At 39.6% G+C, this 17712-nt stretch overlaps 1 protein-coding gene across 13 annotated transcripts in view; it reads left to right on the top strand.

The window, feature by feature from the left end:
* Positions 1-17712, top strand: part of PHACTR3 (phosphatase and actin regulator 3) — a 298887-nt gene that overhangs the window by 209649 nt on the left and 71526 nt on the right. For 7 of the 13 annotated variants that reach the window (XM_043984948.1, XM_043984955.1, XM_043984947.1 and 4 more), the window contains 3 exons: positions 610-816; positions 6865-7129; positions 8948-9195. In XM_043984948.1, the coding sequence (XP_043840883.1) occupies positions 610-816; positions 6865-7129; positions 8948-9195 (720 nt within the window). The remainder of the gene's footprint in view (positions 1-609; positions 817-6864; positions 7130-8947; positions 9196-17712) is intronic. The other 6 variants (XM_043984951.1, XM_043984954.1, XM_043984959.1 and 3 more) reach the window with 4 other exon arrangements.

Raw genomic sequence — 17712 nt, 5'->3', positions numbered from 1 at the left:
AAACTGCTATACAAATATCTCATTTAATCCTTACAACAACCCTGGGAGGTAGGTGTCATTTTACAGGTGAGAAAACTGAGGGGTCAAAGTTAAGTGATGTGCCCAGGTCACTTAATTGGCAAGTATCAGAGTCTATATTTGAACTCAGGTGTTCTAGTTGTTTTTCACTCCAGTTCTAGCATGTTCTCTATGGCACCACTGAGCTGTTCACCAGGAGTAGAAAGCTAATTTCATGTATTTAAGAGAGGTTCAAAGGTAGCTAATTTTTCTTAGAGTGAAATGGGTCACAAATACGTAGTGAGTTGAGCCTGAGCCAAGGATTCCTGTTCCTGGACTGTTCAATTCATAGAAAATAATGTAAGCAAAGCTGGGGTGGGAGGCTGATCAGTCAATATGGGTTGTTTGGCTTCTCCCTGCTTTGGAGTTTCTTTGGTATAGTTTATTTTTTGTTGGTTTGCAAAAACAAAATTGTGGCTAGTTCACCCTTCCACCTATTCAAAGGTTGTAGTCCTGCATCTGCTGTAAACTTCTCTAGTTTCTAGTCACTCTTGGTTTTATAATAATAAACTGGATGCTTTCCTGAATCCTATCTTTTCTTCCCTTGACTAGCCAAGCTGCCTTCACCATCTAGTGAAGAACTAGAGGATATCAACCTGTCCTCTGTGGAAGAGTCTGCCCAAGCCTTACCTATTTCTGAATCCACAGCCTCTCCCCATAAACACATGGAGAGAAACCCAGCCCAGCTCCCCAGCCCCCCACGGCTTCCAGTCCCACCACCGAAGTCAGTCTCCAATAAAATCAATAAAAATGTAACAGGTTAGTTTTTTGTTCTCTATTTTACATCCTTTATTCATCTCCCTGAGTGGGGAGGGGAATGAGAGGGAAAAGGAAAGGGATGGAGAGCTTTTACAGCATGTATGTGCTGATGCTAACCAAAGGAAACATTTCCATAATTTCCCATTTTAAGGGAAATTTTGTGTAAGGCTGTTTGTTTTTAGTCAAAAGGCCAGAAAGAAGTTGGGGGAGTGGGAGGGAGTTCTTACTATTAAAAAGATAGAACCTTGCACATACATAGTAGACCCTTAAATGTTTTTTAATTGAATATAATTACTTTAATTCGATTCAAGGCAACAAAAATTATTAAGTGCCTACAATTAGGAATCGTGCTATACCTTAGCAAAACAAAAATGAAACAGAACCTGCCTTGTAAGATCTTACATTCTATTGGTGGGGAATTCCACGTACATACAGATTGATAAATACCAAAGCCAGACAGTATGAGGCAGCCAGGGATTTGCCTGAGTGCCACCTAGAGGGGCCAGAGCAAGGTGCATTTCCTTCCCACCCACCCCAAGAATTCTGGCTACCTGCTTCCTCTCTCCCCTCCCCACATACTACCTATGGCCAAGTTCCATTCTTGGGCCCTAGGGTTAGGGAGTAGGACATCAGGGACTGGCCTTGAAACACTGCCTCACCTAAGGATGTGTCATACCTAGTATTAAAGATCACTGACCAAGGTACACAGGCCAGCTGCTATCCTCTCGCCACCCAATTCCTAGCCTTCTTTGCTCCTCTTTTCCATGTTCTTTAGACTCTTCTTCTATTGTTAAAAGTATGTATCTTCCTAAATGTCTCACATCTCTTTGATTCTCTGGTGATTTCTGAAATCTTGCTTTCTCTTGAAGATACCTTGTCTCTTGGCACCCCTTCCAAGACTAGATGCTCCTCTCCCACTGTTGACATACAAGGCCAAGAAGAAAACTTGGCATACTACTTGCTTCCCACTGCTACTTTCACACACACCCTCTGCCATCAAACTTCTCCTCAGTCTTTTATAATCCAGCCCATTCTATCCAAATTCTTGATGCTGTCTTCTGTAGATCTCAAGGTCATTCTCTCTCCTCTCCACTAAGTTCAAGACCTGTCTTATCATCTCCTTCTCTACCCCAAACCATTTCCTTCCCCTTTGAAGATTCTGCCTTTCCAGCTCCTCCAACTCTTCGATTCTCAGAATCTGTCTCTAGTTTGCTTCATTCATATATACATATTTTAAACCAGTTGTGCCAAACTTAAATAGAAATGGGGGTCCTACAGGCTGCATATTGGCTTAGTTTTAAAATATAACGTCATCTCTATTGTATTGTATTTTTACTTGTTTTGTTATATACTTCCTAGGCTGGCCAGCATATTGGACACCTTGTATTTGACACCTGATTTAGACCACTCCAGTTCCTTTTACCCTGCTATTACTCAACTGAAATTGCTCTGAGTCCTAGAATCCTTAGTTACAGTTCTATTAAACACATGATAATTTGAGCAGGCATGAAGGTAGTTTTCCTGTGATGTTGCTGTCTTAGAGTCAAGTCTCAGCATCCTTTCCTTTGTTAAAGCTAAAAGATTAACTCTTTAGGTCAAATTAAAGTGTGTCCAATCAAAACCATCTGCCTCTATAAACTCAGTGAAAATTGGATCATCAATTAAAGAAAGAAGGTTGCTGTAATAAAAAAAAAATCTGTATGTACCTCTTTGGCTTTTTCATGAATTGGTAGACTGATAGAAAAGAACATAGGTATATTAGTAGGTAGATTTCAAGAACTTTATTTTTCCCTTATTGAGTCTCTGGGAGAAAATAATCTGTTCATGATTGATATAAAATGTTCATCTTAGTGTCACCTCTTTTTGGACAGTGATAGTAGTATGCAAAGCTATGATTTCATCAGCATGAACAAACCTTCCATTCATAACAATAGGCAAACCATCTGTAATTTACAATTCTAGAGAGTTTGTGTAACTGAGGACTTGCCTATGGACACCTAGCTAATATGAGACAGAGGTGGAATTTGAACCCATGTCTTCTTGGCTGTAAGGTTCACCTTCTAACTACTATACTACATTGTCATAAAATTTTGTTTGAACTATGTTTTCTATACTTCAGTTTTCATGATTTCATTTGTGTGAATGCTCCTTTCACTGCCGTAAACCCTTAGTAGATTGTCTGATTAGTTTCTCTGGCTAAAAAACAAAACAAACAAAATAATTACTTACCTTCTGGTAATGAGCATCTCCACATCTCCACTGCACATGGCTTTCAGGTGGCAGATGTATAGTACTTCCTGGGGTTCAAACTGAAAATCTTTTTAGTTCATTAGGACCTTTGAGAACTTGTATTCCACTGTAATCCATTTTGAAAAGCCAGGATCAGCTCCATCTCCTTCTCCTGTGCCACAATGAGATAATAGAGTAGGATTTGGGGAGTGAGATAAATAAATACACACACGTATGCATGCATGTATTTGAGGAAGAGAGTATAGTTAGTAACCTTACTGAAATATCTTAATTTGGGGCTTAGTAATATACATTCCTTACCCTTGCATAGGCTTAGAAAAATGAGGTTATAATGTCAAACACTTTTCTTTCTAATAAAAGAAAGTCAAGGGGGCAGCTAGGTGGTACAGTGGATAAAGCACTGGGCCTGGATTTAGGAGGACCTGAGTTCAAATGCAGGCTCATACACTTGACACTTACTAGCTGGGTGACCCTGGGAAAGTCACTTAATCCTCATTGCCCCACAAATCAATTGATCAATAAAAAAAATAAATAAATAAAAGAAAGCCAGGTAAGACTTTAACATGAAAGATACAAAGCACACTTCTGGTGGACAGAATACCGTTCCTACGCTGAACACTTTTCAGTCAGTATGCTGTTTTTTCTCCTCCCTTGCAAATTCATTCATTTTACTTTTTTTTAAAAAAAACAAAAGGTGTGATTACTTCAGTATCTCAACACTAGATGGCACTAATGAGGGGTAAAATCACCTTAACTCTAACAGATTTTCATCACTAACCACCATTGGTATTATCAACAACAACCTTTATTTATGAAAGCCTTAATTGGTCATGAAGCTGTGCTAGGTGCCAGACAAAGACAGTCATACACAGCAACATTAAGCAAGGACATCTGTTCCATCCGTGTCTTTTGTAACCTTCCAATAGGAGGGTTATGGAGATAGACCATATTCCTACATTGTAGGCTAACTAAGGGGTGCTACGTAGGACCATAGAATTGAGAGTTGATTATAGGAATGAAAGTTAAGACTTTGTTGTTGTTCATTTGTTCTCAGTCTTGTCTGTCTCATCCTGACCCCATTTGGGGGTTTACTTGGCAAAGATACCGGAGTGGTTTGCCATTTCCTTCTCCAGCTCATTTTATTGCACTCTATCCATTGTACCACCTCGCTGCCCTTCTGTCATGTTAATCAATCTGATAGGTGTGAAGTTGTTTTAATTTACATTTCTCTAATTAGCAGTGATTTAGAACATTTTTTTATGTGACTGTTAATAGCTTTGTTTTTTTTTTTTCCTTCTGAAAACTGGATGTTCATATCCTTTGACTGTATAAAGTAGGGAATGTTCAAGCCAGGTTTTGAACAAGGTCTTCAAACTCCTCATACAATGAGTGCTCCTGATCACAACACAGTGGTCATACTAAGGTTCTAATATAATGTGTTTCTTAGCTTTTCTTGTATTGGGATTACTCTTTTCTGTTGTATATGGGAATAGGAGAAAGAGGAAAGGGGAAAGGGACTGTAAGGACTACAAAATATGATTATATATTTAGAACTGCAAGGGAACTCAGAGTTCACTTAGCTAGTCCAACCCCTTTATCTTACAGATGAAGAAACTGAGACACAGAATGGTTGAGTGATTATCCCAAGGTCATTCAGCAAGGATTCAAACCAGGTCTTCTGATTTCTGATCCAAAACTCTTGTGGAAAAATTCATTATTTTATGTAAAATTTTCACTATTTACATATCTAAAGGTATTTTTCTAAAGTCAAAAATACATCATATCCTTGGTAAGGATTGCATCATAGGTGCATCATTCTCCACACAGCTTCCAAAATGACTTTTCTAAAGCCCATGTCACTGTTATGTAATGGCGGGTTACCTCGCAAACTTCAACGGCCCCCTATTACATCTAAGATCCAAATATAAACTCCTCTAGTTGACATTTAAAGCCCTTTACAATTTGACCCCAACCTCCTTTTCCAGCCTACTATACACTTTCATCCACTCTATAATACAGGCAACCTGGTTTCTTTTCACTTTCACTTTCTCAGTGACTGTTTGTCTTCCATCTCTGTACTATTTGTCCATATCTGGAATACACATCCTCCTCTGCTCCATGTCCCAAAGTCTCTAGTTTCCTTCAAGATTCAGTTTGGTTGCCACTTTCTACATGAAGTCATTTCTTATCCCTCAAATGTTAGTGTTAATGCCTCCTCCTTCCTCCTTTTCTTGTACATATTGTATATATACTTAAGGATGCATGTGTTATTTCTTCCAATAGAGTATATGCTTCTTGAAGGTGACATGTTTTTACCCCTATACCAAGCATAGTGCTTGGCAAATAGTAGGCACTTAATAAATAAATGCTTATTGATTGATTTATGGTAGCTTTCCAAGAAACAATTCCCAACTTGTCTGATCCAAAATGAAAAATGCTTATTTTTATAATTATTTTTATTTGAAAATTATTCCAAGACACTTTTAAAGTTGGATGAAGTAGAACGGAGCTGCTGCTATTGCTAATGATGTTCCCTTCACTGAGGTTTGTGGTCAGGGCTAAGGGTCCCTGTCTGTTGCATCCTGGGTTGGCCACAGTGTTGGGTTTCCTATCAAAGAGTGACTAGTTAGGGACTGTGAAGTTGCCAATTGCTCTGTTTTCTTTCCCTGCCTGGGATCCTTGAAGGCAGGCTGATTTTTCATTTCAGGTTTGTGGTTTGTTTTCATTTTTCTTTTTCATTCCACTGAAATATGAGATCTCTTCAAGAAGTTCACCCCACACACACCTCCAACACACACACATACACTTTTTTGTCAGTGCAAGGTGACAGATTTTTCCTATTCTACCCCCACCTCTTTCAGCCTCTGGGGAGATTCATTGAGGAATTTTAATGAAGTCTTTGCTCTGGGCCTTGGCAGATGTCTTGGCTGGGGAAGTTGCTCTCCAGAATAAATACTCCTGAAAGGAGCACTTCTAAGCTTAGAAGACTGTTTTAAGGAAGAAGAGAGGGGGAAGAAGAGATGAAGAGGAAAGAAAGAAAGAAAAAAAGGAAGGAAGGAAGGAAGGAAGGAAGGAAGGAAGGAAGGAAGGAAGGAAGGAAGGAAGGAAGGAAGAGAGAGAGAGAGAGAGAAAGAAAGAAAGAAAGAAAGAAAGAAAGAAAGAAAGAAAGAAAGAAAGAAAGAAAGAAAGAAAGAAAGAAAGAAAGAAAGAAAGAAAGAAAAGAAAGAAAGAAAGAAAGAAAGAAAGAAAGAAAGAAAGAAAGAAAGAAAGAAAGAAAGAAAGAAAGAAAGAAAGAAAGAAAGGAGAATGGTAGCAATGAAATATAGAAGACAGGGAAAATACTTTTCTCTTTTTTCCCCCTGATTGCCATTTTTATTTGATGTAATTCTGATTGCAGTGTTATAATAGGAACTCCAGGTGAGGAAACTTCCTCCATCAATACATATTAGCCCCTGTTTTGCATTTTATATCCTAGGCAGCATCCTAGGGGCACTGAGAGGTTGTGGGACTTGTTCAGAATCACATAAAGCATCTATCAGATAGGATATTTGAACCTATATCTTCCTGACCCTATGTCCAGCTCTCTATGCAATATTCTATGCTCCCACTTCTGATTGCCTTGATTGGACAGACTATGAATTTGCTACTCCCCACTTTAGGGCTGTAAAGTCAGCAGGGGTAGTCGCTCACATTTCACTCCTAAAGCAGAATGAGTTTGAATGTCATCTACTCCACACCCCCAAAACAGCAGGCCTTGCATGCTGGGTATGTGTTTCTGTTTCTTTACCTCTTTTGCAGCAGGGAGTGACCCGGATGATGTCCCAGTGAAATCCCCTCCTTCCACAATCCTGAAGAATTATGTTGTTGTTGGTTCCTCTCAAATCTCAGGACAAGCTACCCTCTTCCAAGCCTCTGGTCAGAAAGTTTCTGAACCCCACCTTAGAGGACAGCATTCCACACCCACAGGGTCCCCTCATCTCGCTGCTGTCCATAGGCCCCTGCCTCCTAGCAGAGTCATCGAGGAACTCCACCGAGCTCTGGCGACTAAACACCGTCAGGATAGGTAATGAGGTTTCAATTCACCCATACTATTTTTTAGTACTTCCAAAAAGTCCCTTGCAAAAAGAGTAGGGTACTCAAGGAGTTTCCTTAATATGTTTGGTGGTGGACCAATGCTCCTTATGTATTTTTCCTGAGTACTAAGGGAAAAAAGTACTAAAAAGAATTCATATGTACAGTAGCCTGTGTCTTCAAAGAAAGAAAGGCCTGCTTTAGAAAAAAAACACACAGACAAACTTGTTTTTATAATGTGGTTCTTTACCCATAATAGAGAAATAATAAAGGAAATACATATGGTCGTGAATGTGTGTTAAAGAGTAAAGATTGTTGGACTAGAATAAGGATTACAAAGCTTTGCTGACAAATAGCCGATTTTCACAGCACACTATACAAAAATAAAATAACTAGTATCAAATAGTTGGCTGAGAACCGCATGCTTGTAAGGAAGCTTAATTCAAAAGTCATCTGAGGAAGACTTGAAGTATGTCAAAGGATGCAGTATACTTAGATTGGGTGAAGAATGAGTGTTTCCTAGGCAATTTGGCTCTCAGCCTTTAAGGATCCTATCTGGCCCTCCAGTAGCTGGGAAAAAGAGGATAAGTCAGAGAAAGGGGAGATGATTACAAGTATCAAAATAACATGGGCAGGGACCATGTAGGGAAGAGAAAATGAAGGACCATATGTCTACATATGCTAATCTCTAGAGAACATAGAAGTTAAGTAACACAGATGGACAAATGGGGTATAGGCAGAAGATTTAGGGTCAGGAAGCATTGCCTGTGTTTTGGAATTATATCAAATAGTATGTAACACCCCAATGAGAGCAAGAAGGAGAAATAGCCTTGGGGTACACTGGCCCACTCCTGTGAAGTCAACTGTACAGATAGGGATAGGAATAGTAACTAGTCCTGAAATATCAATAGCAAAGGGAACTCCAAAGTGAGTAAAATTATTTTACCAATCTTCTATCCAACTCAGAATATTAGAGAGTTGCCCAGACCCCTAGAAGAATAAGTGATTTGACAGAGTCACACAGCCAGTATGAATTAGAAACGGGAATTGGTCCAAGGTCTTACAGGTTTTGAGGCTGACTTTCAATCCACTGCACCAGAATGCCAAGTATTTATATCAGAAAGTATCCTATGTTACCTGGCCTCTTAAGGGAGGGGAAGTCATCAGAGTAGATCTTACTTCTTGGCGTTCTAAGGACATTTTGTCAGTTGGAGAAACCTAATAAAGTGACCTTTTCAATCCTCATTGAACTTTTCCTGTGCCTGAATTTATTAGAATTACAGTTTTGGGCAGCTAGGTGGCACAGTGGATAGAGCACCGGCCCTGGAGTCAGGAGTACCTGAGTTCAAATCCGGCCTCAGACACTTGACACTTACTAGCTGTGTGACCCTGGGCAAGTCACTTAACCCCAATTGCCTCACTAAAAAAAAAAAAAAAGAAAGAATTACAGTTTTACATGGTAGGCTTAAAAAATGTGAACCTTTGCCAAACTGTTTAAGGTTGATACAGAAGAGCATTAAATAGATACTTTTAAAATATCTATAGCTATACCAGATATTAATATCAAATGGATATGTTTGCTGTTCATCATAAAAGATACATTCACCATTGCATTCTCATGGCCAAAATTGAGGTGTGATCCAATTCCACCAAAAGGCAAGAATACAAATGCAGTGGGCTTCTTTCTCTAACTCCCTTCCCACATTTATGGCCAGTTTTTAGTTTGGATACTGCTCCTTCATAGTTTGATTTCTATTGTGAATTAAAAACTCTGGGTTAGGGTATAACTTGAGCTATCTTCCAACCTTAGCTTTCAAGGAAGAGAGAGTAAAGGGTCGCCAAAGAAGCGAGTGGATGTGCGTCCATCCAGGACTTCCAGTATTGAACGAAGCAAAGAGAACGAGAACATACTGAGCTGTGATGGGGGTTCAGAGAACAAACGGAACTCAGTTAAAGAGTCTGATGAAAACAAAGAAAATATGATCATGAATTCAGAACTGAAGGACGACACACTTTTATATCAGGATGAAGAAGCTTTGAACGATTCCATTATCTCTGGTAAGAAAACAATGGATACTTGCCCTGGTATGTCCATAAAAAGAAATCTTATGGGTTTGGTGGGGAGGGTAGAGAGGTGAAGGCTAGGAGACAAAGAGAAGGCAGAGCCAAAATTAGGACTTCTTTCCATGAAGTGAGGGAGTTCTGTTGAAAGACTATGAAGTCATAGAGGTTGAGGATGTGAGGTACCCATTCACCAAATTTAGGAAGGCACATTATAATGAGGGCAGAGAAGTGGAACTTTAAAAGAGGTTTTAGGAGGAATGTGAGTAGTTTTAGCACAAAAATAAAAGCACATCATAAGCTTATGGAGCTCATTATGACAAGGTCGTGTAGAGAATCTCAAAAAAAACCCAAAGGATTTAGATGAAATCAGGAATGCCCTCTATAACATTCCTTACAGCCCCTGCTAGAATAGAGAGGAAGACCAGTGTGGTATGGTGGGTGGGAAGGAAATTGGCACTGGAGTCCGGGGGACCCAGGCCTTCTATGAACTGTGTGTGCCACCTTGGGCAAGGCACTGACCCTTTCTGGGCTCCAGCTTCCTCATTTGTGAAATGAGGAAATTGTGAGCCTAAGAGGAATTTGTCACTGTCTCTCTTGAAATGTGATACTCACAATTTTATCTACTACTTCAAATATATTTTCACCAATGGAATATAGACAGCTTGGTTTGTTCCCTGATTCAGATACTGCATGTCCATGTATGCAACCTAAGATCAAATTCACTTTTGTTGAGAACCATGTCACACTCTTAGCTCATACTGAACTTGTGGCCAGATTCCCAGATTATTGTTGTTTAATATAAGTCACTATTAAATCTGACCTCCTACAAGGAAAAGAAAAAGAAAGAAAAGATTTAAATAAATTCTTGGAAGATAGGTTCATAATTGGTCATTGGCAAAAGCTAAGATGGTTGGGGGATAAACATATCCTTACCCATTTGAGGGTTAACAATCACCTTTCCCTCTGAGAAAATATTTCTTGGTACCCCTGTCATAAAAAAGGAGATTCTTCTGGATACACCATGGGTCTGACCCAGGGGAGGCATTTCTTATATTATATGTTATGTGGTTGGTACATTTAGAGGAGATGGAGAGTAAAAGTTGTTCCTGTATGTCACTGACCCTGCTCATGTCTGTCCATGTGTGATGGAGGGCTATTAGGAAAGCTGCTGTTCAGAGGACTAGAATGTTAATAGTAACTTGGTCATTAAATCTTTGGCCCATTATTACTCATAGTCTAATGGGAATAGGTCTGGATAGGAGAAAGGGTTTTAGTCCTGGATTTACCACAGTATGATACGATATAATTCATCTACCTTCTCTGGGCCTCAGTTTCTACAACTGTGAAATGGGAAGCATTTTCTTGCTCATTTCAATCATTCTTCTTGCTGTCTTTCTAACTTTCACTAGAGAAAAGAAATTAATAATAAATGTATAAAGTCTTCACAAGTTTATAAACTCAAACCATCATTCTAAAATTTTATAGGCATCTAGGTTGTATAGTAGGGAGGTAGGTGGCATAGTAAATAAAGAACTAGACTTAGAGTCGAGAAGACTTGAGTTTGAATTTAGCCTCAGACACTTACTAGCTGTGTGGCCCTGGACAAGTCACTTAACTCCTCTCAACTTCAGTTTCCTCATTTGTAAAATGGAAGTGATAACAGGATTAAATGAATTAATATATATCATACCTGCAAGCCCTGTGTGAGTGCAATTATTATTATTACTACTACCATATAATGTGCATAATGTTATGAGAAGAGTAATTAAAGATATAGTAAGACATATAAAAAATAAGGTACATGGTTGTCTTTAGGAGCTTCATATATTAGAAACATGATTTACCCTATAGACTCTGCCTTGAACAACTACAAACTCCATTTGTTGACATATTTCCCCTTCTTTAAGGCTCATCTCAGGGTCTATCTCCTTCATGAAGCCTTCACTGATCTCTACAATGAATGGCAAGTGAGTCTTCCCTATTAGAGAGGCCACGTATTATGGTAGAAAGAGCACAGGATGTACAGTCAGAGAATTTGAGTTCAAATCCTAGACCTGACATTTATTATGTGACCTTGGATAAATCACCGGACTTTTGGGGGCCTCAGTTTCTTAATCTGCAAAAGGAAGAGTTGGGTAAGATGATTTATACAATTCCTTCCCGCTCTAAATCCCATGATCACACAACTTGGACCTTTCCTGTAGATTTAATCATTCTTAATATGTATTTGTGAATGGTCTTACTAGATCATGAGCCCTTTGCGGGCAAGATTATGTTAATTTTTTACCTTTTTGTTCATGATGCCTGGCAGATTGCCTTGCATATAGTAGATCCTTAATAAATGATGAATTATTGAGGTCAGTCTTTCATCCTAGCCCAAACTACAGAATCTATTGCCTACAGAACTTCAAGAGAAGTACTTCATCTCTTGAGCAAAAATACATTTTCACAAGTTTTAAAACTGCTTTATCAAACTCTACATATATATGAACACTTGTGCAATAATCATATGAGATATTATATCATGAAAGCTGGTCAGAGTTGCTTCTAATATACTAACATGTTAACCATCAGTTCATGTTAGAGGAATGATATTGCTATGTATGTGTAGGTGCAATATTTTGTTGTTTTTCAGTCACTTCAGTCATGTCCAACTCTTCATGACCCCATTTGGAGTTTTCTTGGCAAAGATAATGGACTTTCCCAGGGTCACACAGCTAGTAAGTGTTTGAGGCCAGATTTGAACCCAGGAAAATGAGTCATCCTGACTACAGGCTCAGCACTCCATCCACTGTGTCACCTAGCTACCCCATATGCATTACACCATGTTATATACAAATTAAGGACATGTACTTATATATATATTATAATTGATACTTTGCACTCATTTAAGCTGTTACTCCATCCCAAGGGCCAAGAACACCAATTATTCCATGTCAGTGAAGTTCTGTTGTTAAGTAATAGGGCAGTGGGTGGACATGGCAGTAAGATGATTGAATTCAGTGATTGTCACGAAACAATTGACAATAAAACACGGCAGGATGGATAGCAGAGCAGACATCCTTTTATTTATGACAAGAGTCCAGCACAGCAAGCTTTTAAAGGATTCTGTCATTTGATTTTGTTCAACCTTTTTTTGCTGATCTATACTATTCCTGCTAAATGAGTAGGACGTGAATTCTCATAACCTGAGTAATTAATATAACAGGAGCTACAGTGTCCCCACAGCCTAAACAAAAGGGGGATTGTTCTGTTCATGAAAGAGAAATCAATATGTTTACATAATTAGATGTGGTTTTCCTTGCACATTCAATAGAGAACAAGAACAAGGCTGGTTAAACAATTGTACAGGGCAGTGTTCAACAAGACACACTGAAGGAGCCCTTTGTATGGAAAGAGAAATACCAAGGCGAGAATTTCTAGTAATTGCTCCTCCTGAGCTCTTGGCATCTTCTGGTAGCTAATTATTCTAGGAGTGTAGATAAAACCAAGGGTAAATTTCATGTCATCAGGAAATTCCATTGCTTCTCAGCCAGCTCTTGAACCCTTAATGTGTCTCTTTTCCCCTTTAGGAAATAGAACTTATTTTCGGTCCTCAGTTCACAACAGAATAGGATGGAAGATGATGATAATATAATTATGATGTGGTTTTCATTTGTCTTAACAAGTGATTTTATCTGTGTAGGGAGTTCTCGGATACCAAAATTCCTTCCAGTGTTGCAGACTTGCAGCTCCTTTCTAACTTACAGCCTCAGAAGGTGACCTGGAAAAACTGAACCTTGATCAGAGTGACATAGCTAGACTTGCCCCCAGGGCTTTGCAAATCCAGTCAGTCCCCTCCACATTGCAATGCTTCCTCTTATCATATCACATAGCCTATAGCAGGACACATAAGAAAATTAACAGGTATAGCCTATCATGAAACAAAGCATGTAACAGTCAGTAGCATAGAACATGTTATTCATTATGTAGAATACAACATACAGCAGCATATTTCAATACATAATGATGCATAACATATAAACTAATTACTTCCTTGGACTTCTAGTCTGTTGCATGAAGGAAATCTTCAGTTCTCAAACCATATGCCAGTGGAGCATAAGCCCTGGCAGGTCTTCCCAAGGTGTATGTATCTGTTTTCCAAGGATCAGCCTAATTAAGGTCAAAGGTTCATTAAGGGTACTTCAGTCACCAGGTGACAATTTCTTTCAGGCCATTCCAATTCATGAAACCAGACAGTCTACTAATGCGGGGAGGGGTTTGATCCCTGTTGGTAGGGCGCTCCTACATTGTTGAAATAAAATACCTTGAAGAAAATGTGAATCATCAATCAGCCAATCAATATGCGGCTTTTTGTGTGTGGTGCTGGGAATGGGGATATAAAAAAGAGAGAATTCCTGACCTCAGTGAGCTTATGTTCTTCTGAGGGCATAGAGATCACAACATGGTCACAGATAAAGGATGACAGGATATAGACAAATAATTACAAAGTGATTTTTAGGGGAAATCTGTAATGACTGGAGAATTGTAGTAGTAGTAGTAGTAGTAGTAGTAGTAGTAGTAGTAGTAGTAATAGTAGTAGTAGTAGTAGTAGTAGTAGTAGTAGTAGTAGTAAGTAGTAGTAAGTAGTAGTAGTAGTTGTTGTTGTTTGTCCTTCATTCTTGAAGAGGACCATGCTATCAGAGTGATGTCATGACTTGCACTGAATTGGATATCAGAGTGATGTCATGACTTGCACTGAATTGGATTTAAGTGGGGGAGGGCTGTGCAAGGTCACCAACCTCACTCCTCCAGAGCCATCTGGGTCCAGTGGCAAGATATACATCAGGAATACTAGAAATGGCCCTGGATTTTTTAAGGCAATTGGGGTTAGGTGACTTGCCCAGGGTAGCATGGCTAGTAAGTGTCTGAGGTGAGTTTTGAACTCAGGTCCTCTTGACTCCAGGGCCATCACTCTATCCACTGCACCACTTAGCTGCCCTAGGGAATTAATAAAAGGCTTTTGAAAGAGGTAGTTATTGAGCCGAGCCATCAGGATTCCAGAGGCAAAGGTGAGGAGGAATAACATTCCAGACATGAGGCATAGGGGCAGCAGATGGAATGTCTTGTACAAAGAACATCCATCAGGTCAGTTTTCCAGTACTATTGTAAAATGGGGGAGGGGACTGATGTAAACAGAATGGAAAGATAGGACTGTGAAGGGTGAATGCCAATCAGAGGAGCTGGTGATTTGTCCTTGAGGCAATAGGGGCCACTGGAGCTTTTTAATCAGGTAAGTAACATAAGTTGGATCATATTAAGAACGTGCCTATTTATATGTGAGAGGCAGCATGGCACAGTGAGTATTGGGGCTGGTCTTGGAGTCCCCTAGACCTGGGCTCATATCCCTCTTCTGTATATAATCTTGGGCAAGTGACTTAACTTCCCAGTGCCCCAAAGCAGCTCTTTAAGACTGTAACAGACTGATTTGTAACTGCTGATTTGTGTCATGAAATGTGTTTCCACACTGAGGGTTCCTATGCCCAGTGAAATCACAGCTCTGGTACCCCCAACCCCCAAAACGTATGTGTGTGCATATTTTTAAACTTGGTGTACATGCAAGGCATTCAGTAATATAGGTGAAGTTTAAATTTTAAATTGTAACATAATTCTTTATCAAAAGGGATGAATGAATGAATGAATGAATGAATGAATGAAGCATTTATTATGTGCAAAGCACTATGCTAAGTGTTGGGGATACAGATAGAAAAGACAATTCCTACTCTCAAGGAACTCTTTTTTTTTTTTTTTTTTAGTGAGGCGATTGGGGTTAAGTGACTTGCCCAGGGTCACACAGCTAGTAAGTGTTAAGTGTCTGAGGCCGGATTTGAACTCAGATACTCCTGACTCCAGGGCCGGTGCTCTATCCACTGTGCCATCTAGCTGCCCCCGGAACTCATTTTCTAATGGGAGAGACTGCATATATGGAAGCTTTCAACCTCAAGTCAGATGGGAAGGTATCCCATGGTCCTTAGGGTACAATGGCAAAGCAGATGTTAATGTCTTTTCCACTGATAAAATCATAACTGTTTCTAATGTTGAACCATTGACAGAACTTTCTGTTCTGGGACTTCAGCAGCTGTGGCTGTAACAACTGCAGTTCCGTTGCCCCCAGAGGGGTTGGTTGCTTCCCAGGACAATGGGTACCAGGTTGGAGCTATCGCCATTCCCAAGATCCCTGGGGTACTGGGCTATCTCCATCAGGATTTGAGGGGAGTTGGTGGTGCCCAGAGCATGCTGCCTCCTGTCTCAGGGCACTGTACTGCTTCTGCTAGGCTGGCTTGTCTGCCCCATGTGTGGCAGTTGGTGAGCATGCCTGACCCCTTCTCCACTGGAGTGCCTTCCTGGATGATAGTTATGAGGGCTGAGCTGGAAACAGGACTATTGATATGGAATGGCTCTCTAGTTTCCGATTCTGACCATAATTCTGAGGGGGAGAGGGAGAGATAAAGGAGAAAATTTAGGTGATGTAAAAAGAAAACCTATCAATAAAAACTTTATCTTTAAAAACTGTGACATTAAAAGCAGTTGGAAAAAACTACCAACAACCTTTCATGCAGATATATATAGTCATGAAAATTAAATTTAATCATGCATTAAAGAGGAAAGTTCACATAATGCAGGGTGATGTTTGAACAGTAGATTGTACTCTTTAAACTTCAAGAGAGAATAAACATCCCAGTTCTTTTCATTACATTTGGCTCTCACTTCACCCAGGAGATATATTCCTGAAAATGTGCATGATCTGGTAAATCAATTCACCTTTGATGTGAACCATGAGACAAATTATTTAAAAGAATTATAGTGGAGATTCTTCTTGGAAGTCAGACAGTCACAGACAATATATAATTTGTTATTATTATTATTTTTATAAATTCTGTTCTTGTCATCATTCAGTCATTTTCAGTTGTTTCTAACTCCTCCTGACTCCATTTATGATTTTCTTGGCAAAGATACTAGAGTGGTTTCCTATTTTCTTCTCCAGCTCATTTTGCAAATAAGGGAACTGAGGCAAATAGTCAAATAACTTGCCCAGGGTCACACAGCTAGTAAATGTCTGAGGCCAGATTTGAACATAGGAAGATGCCATATGGCATCCAGAACTACAGGCCTGGCACTACTATGCCCTACCTCACCAAGCTGCCCTCCGGTTCCTGTACATGAGCTTTTCTTCAAGTAGGACTTGGAATCATCTTTTTTTTTTTTTTTAAGGCAGTTACTTTTATTGTTGACACTAGGGGGCACTGGTCACATTTTTCCAGAAGTAAGCTAGCCTTAAAGGGCTGATTTCCTTAGGTTCCTAGAATTTTGACCTGCATAAGAGTTTCACAGATTAGACCCGACATGGCTAAATTAAGTAGGAGAGCTGGGATTTGAACCCAGGTCTTACTCCTGCTCTGTTATACTTGTTTACTTGCATTCCTGCTCACCAAGTCTTCTCATATTCATTCAATTTCCCAAATAGACTTTATTTACTAGGAAGAGTGAGTTGACCAACTGACACAAATAATCAGGCCCACTTAATTATATTTCTAAGTGTCAGTTTAAAAACTGACTTCTGTTTAATTAATGAGTTTTAGGTAATCTCTTTGAACAATGTTTCTAAATTTATAAATCCGGAGAGAAGAGCTTAGGAAGTCCTTAGACCTAACCCAACAAGTTAACATTGTGGGACACCTAAGCAAATGATTACTTCTCAGGAAACAGTGAGGCAGTACAGTGGGTAGAACTCTGGACTTGGCATCTGAAAAACTGGAATTTAAATCCAGTTTCAGGTACTTCCTAGCTGTGTGACCCTGGGCAAGTCACTTAACCTCTGTCTCAGTTTCTTCCATTTTAAAAATGGGCATGATATTAGCATTTAATTCATAGAACTTTTGTGAGTATCAGATATTTGTAAAGTGCTTTACAGAGTGACTGGCACATATGAGAGCTAAAATACTTATTTCCTTCCTTCCTTCCTTCCTTTGGGTCTCAGTAAAATGAATGATTCATTAGATCATATGATTTAGAGCTCAAAGGAACTTCAGCTAGTATAGTGCCAACTATTTTTCAGATGGTGAAACTGAGGCCCACATGAAGAAGTTGCTTGGTCAAGTCCACACAGAGAGGAAGAGTAAAGAATAAAAACCTAGGTAGACCAACTACCAATCAGATGCATTCATTGATGTACCGCACCACTAAAAATCAGGAAGAGAGAGTGAGACTTGTGACTTTGCACAGACCCTCCCTCGCTTAAATCCAGTCCACTGCAAGTTATGACATTACCTCCAGATGTCATGGTCCTCTTTGAGAAGGAATGACTAACAACAACTAACATACTGTGAGGAAACTGGAGACTCAACTGACAAGCTCCAGTTTCCTCCCTCCCTCCCACCCTTCCTTCCTTCCTTCCTTCCTTCCTTCCTTCCTTCCTTCCTTCCTTCCTTCCTTCCTCTCTCCTTGGCTTGCTTCTCCCCTTTTCTTCCCTTC

This window comes from Dromiciops gliroides, chromosome 2 (genome assembly GCF_019393635.1).
Source record: "Dromiciops gliroides isolate mDroGli1 chromosome 2, mDroGli1.pri, whole genome shotgun sequence".
NCBI lineage: Eukaryota > Metazoa > Chordata > Mammalia > Microbiotheria > Microbiotheriidae > Dromiciops > Dromiciops gliroides.
This window is presented reverse-complemented; position numbering and strand designations above follow the sequence as displayed.